This window comes from Propithecus coquereli, unplaced genomic scaffold, assembly GCF_000956105.1.
Source record: "Propithecus coquereli isolate 6110/MARCELLA unplaced genomic scaffold, Pcoq_1.0 Scaffold38, whole genome shotgun sequence".
NCBI classification, from domain to species: domain Eukaryota; kingdom Metazoa; phylum Chordata; class Mammalia; order Primates; family Indriidae; genus Propithecus; species Propithecus coquereli.
In genome coordinates, this window is record NW_012149507.1 from 1,136,521 (window position 1) to 1,140,476 (window position 3,956).

A 3,956-nucleotide genomic window follows, 5' to 3' on the forward strand; every position below is an offset into this window, starting at 1 on the left:
TATCCACTCTGGGTCACAGACCTAGAGGCTGGATCCTGGGCATGAACCCAGGTTTTCTGCACTTGTCTCTCCATTGCAGCATAAGCGATTAACTTCCTGCGCTTAGTATGCGCCACACTAGCCATGGAGGACCTTCTGTAGGGTCCAAAGATGGGATTTCAATAGAAATGCTTTTTCAGTTTCTTCCCTTTTTGATTAAAAAGTCTTCATGATTAAGAGCTATCTAACTGATAAACAGAGTATGTTTCTACCATGACATATATGTATAAACATATAAATAAACATATATGAAATTACCTCAAATTATGTACAAGTCCTTTAGGTTTCTATGTAGGGTTTTGGTAACTGAATCAGTTTCCTCATCTAAAACAGAAATTGAAACAATACTTCCATGACCAACTCAAAGGCTTGGAAATGGGAGAGTTGCTGTCCAAGTGCAATAAGAAAATATGTGTGCAAACAAGCTATTATAATTTCATTAAAATCATAAATATTTACAAATAATTTAATCAATTATCTCATAAGTTCTGTCTACTGAAAATTAATTACTAGCTAATTAGCAACCCTGGAAAATTTTTATTTTAGAAACTTCCATACTCATTATAAAATATAAGCCTCAAGTTTTAATAAAGTTCCACAGTGAAAGTGTTACAAAATTAGGCTTTGCTACATACTGCGGCATTTTAAAGTTAATTAATTTTCTGACACCCAGCAATGTAACTAAATTACTTTATATAGTTGTTTGAACACAATGTCTATAATCTTCTGATTAATAGAATAAGCGCTGAGGTCATCAGTAGCCCACCTCCCCACACTGTCAGCCCCCATCCCTGAGAGCTCCTCCTCAGAATCTGAAGGGATTATTCTCCAGAGTTTTAGAAAGTTTTTACTATAATAGAATGAGGGAAAAAAGATAAATTTCAGGTTTCAGAGTCCAAGTTTCTGAACAAAAGTGTATTTTCTAAATCTTAAACTGAAGACAAATGCTAACAAAGCTCTGCGCAACAAAATAAATACCTGCCAGTTCACTACTGTTTACCCTGTGGTTTCTATTTAAATTTGTGCTGCTGTCATGATTTATTCCTACCTCACAGGATAATGAATCTAGATTTTATTTCTGTTCTTTGCCCAGACTTGTACAGCAGGCAAAGTGTTTGAAAATCAAAGGAAAAGAAGATATTGACTTGGATAATCTCTTCAGAGGTAAAAACAAAAACACTAACAAAAACACAGAATATGCTTTTTGTTGTGCAGAATGTCTTATTTGTTGGACTGTGTGGTCTTATCATTCCAGTAGGGAATGGCAGAAAGAGCCTGGCCCCAAGTCAGGAGACTTGTGTTCTGGTCCCAGCCCTGGGAATAGTAAGTCCCATCACTTCACTGCGTGAAACCTGAATTTTCTCATTTTTAAAGTAAAAGGACTGGACTCTATCATCTCATGATGGGACAAATCTAAACCTGCCGAAGTCAGAGTCTCGGTGGTTGAACCCTCTCTGCCCTTTGCATAGGCCACGGAGGGAAACCAGGAGTGTCTCCCTGCATTTGCAGAGTTGGGAGGCTGGGAAGGAAGCCTGGTTAGTAAGACAGGCAAGGGGATTATTGGGAAGAAAGTTTAACCACAGCTGAGGAACTTGTGGAGTCTAGGAAAAAGAATTGCATGTTTTCATTTATTATAGTTAGGTTTCTCTCCGGTGAAGGTTCAATATAGACAGAATTTTGAGGTTAGATTATATTGCAGCAATCTAAGGAATAAATTGTCCGTAGAGTGTGTTATTTTAGTTATTTGATTTGGTCAGATGAAAACATTGATAATCTCTAATTAGTATCCTATATCTTTAGCCTTGGTGGTTCTATGTATTTGTACCCATGGGAACATGACAGATCAGTCTACCTTCCAGAGGAAAGGAAAAGTAGTGAGTTTTCTGCTGACATGGCCGGAAGTGCAGCAAATGATCGCAATGTGTGGCATGCACGCCATCTCCAGCACAACTACCCGCTCGGCTTTTCTTAACGGCAGGAGGGTTTGTGCTAGCAGTCTTTGAACAAAAGGGCTGGGAGGTACATGAGCAGTGCCCATTCAGGGCTGAAGCTGATGTTGGAAGAGCTCTCGATCATCTCAGCCCCAAAGAGGGAGAACCTTTTCCTCAGAAAATGGAGGGCAGGCAAGTTACTTTGGTTTCATTGTGCAGCTTCATGTTTCCCTGTCATCAGAAGAAATCCTATGTAACATAACCGGAGCTGAAGCTTGCTTTAAATAAAATAAATAACTGGTATTTTAGAAACTGCTTCATACAAATGTTCTCATCCACTTTCCCAAACCTTCATTCTGTAAACAACATGTTTTAGAACCATATAAGAAGCCTTAAAAAAAAGCGCTGGTGTTTTAATTCATATTTTGACACTTTTGAAAATATCTGCACAGAGTAATTATGTATATGTTCCTGCTAAAACAGATACACAATTTTGTAGTTCACATAGTAAAAGTAGTAATGAGGATCATCCTTACAAAAATAGAAAATATCACTGGCAAAATTCATTTGCATAATGTGAAAGATGAAATCTCTTCCAACTTGCTCAGAATGCACTTGTTCTTTTCTGTCTCTCTTATAACAAGTTTATGCCCATACGCTTTTATTTATTTGTGCATTCACTGTGCTCTTTAATTTAAACATACCAATTTTCTCGCAGTGGAGATCTGTGGCAGCAGATAGGGCATTATGTCAGCGGTGGAGCAGCCCACCTTACGCAGAGCACACAGCGGCGTGTGGCCGGGAACACTGTGTTGGGAAGTGTTAGGCTCATTCTGTCCGTGGAAATTGGCAGGCTGTCCCCAGCACCTGCTTTCTAGTCCAGCCTTTTGTCACCCAAAGTGACTCTTCCTCGTATTGGACTAATCCCGGTTATTACAATTAATCTCATTTGCTCTGGCTCTAACCTGGATGAGAGAAAATAATGAGAATAAATATGTTATTGCTGTGATATTAAATGATTACTTGATATTTCCCTTTTATTTTTCTTTAGTCTGTCAATCTGGGTATAATCTCCAAGTCCTTGCTTTTTTTTTTTTTTTTGGTCCGAGCAGAGATTTGAATGAATGCCTTCTTCATTCATTGGGAGTCTTTGTTTAAAAAAAAAGTAGGGTGAAATTCCTTCTCCGTTTCTCCTATGAGGGGAAATAGTAGTATACACTGGATATTTAGAGACTGGGTACATACATGTATACATGCACATGCAGCTTATTTTTTCATATCTTGGGCATGTTTTCAATTTTGATGTAAACATCTTTATTTTCTAAAGCATTGTATTCTAAACATATATACTTGGCATATGTAATTTGAAAACCTTTTAAAGGCTGCCCATTATTTTCAAGTATAGTTCTTAGAGATTCACACTCTTTTCTTTCCCATTATAACATATAAAAATAAGATTGGATGACAGAAATTTTCAATTACTGTATAATGATATAAGTTTGTTAAGGAAAGCATGATTATCTTGAAAGGGTGTTTGGTAGTAAAATTGATAGGAGTAAGTTGGAGTTTGTCTCCCTAACCTAAAGGTTTACAGATAAGCTTATGGAATGTTACACCCAAGACATGACAGGTGATAATTATCCTTTGTGCCTTTTGCTAAGTAAAATAATACATGAACATAGAGCTGATGCGTTCAGTGACATCGTGAGTCCCTTTTCCAGGTTGAAGCTGGGCATCTTTGCCTTTCAGGTTTTTACCTTTGCTCAGAGAGTGGTCCACAGAGAATGGGACAAAATTTGCTCCTTGAACACAAATTGAGTGAAGCTAATTAAAGTGCATTTTCATTAATGGTAAAGGATCTGCTCATCTAAGTGCTATGTCCTTCTGCCCCATTAAAAGCTCCTCGGTAGCTCAAACAGATGTCACTATCAGGGCAACTGCATCACACCAACTAGGAGACTAATTTGGAATTGTAGAAAGTTCAGG

The 3,956-nt window shown here is 37.7% G+C and overlaps 1 protein-coding gene across 1 annotated transcript in view; it reads left to right on the forward strand.

The window, feature by feature from the left end:
* The window catches only part of L3MBTL4 (l(3)mbt-like 4 (Drosophila)), a 357,691-nt gene that overhangs the window by 247,997 nt on the left and 105,738 nt on the right, over positions 1–3,956 (forward strand). Inside the window, 1 exon segment of the mRNA XM_012652074.1 lies at positions 1,133–1,203. Within this exon segment, the coding sequence (XP_012507528.1) occupies positions 1,133–1,203 (71 nt within the window).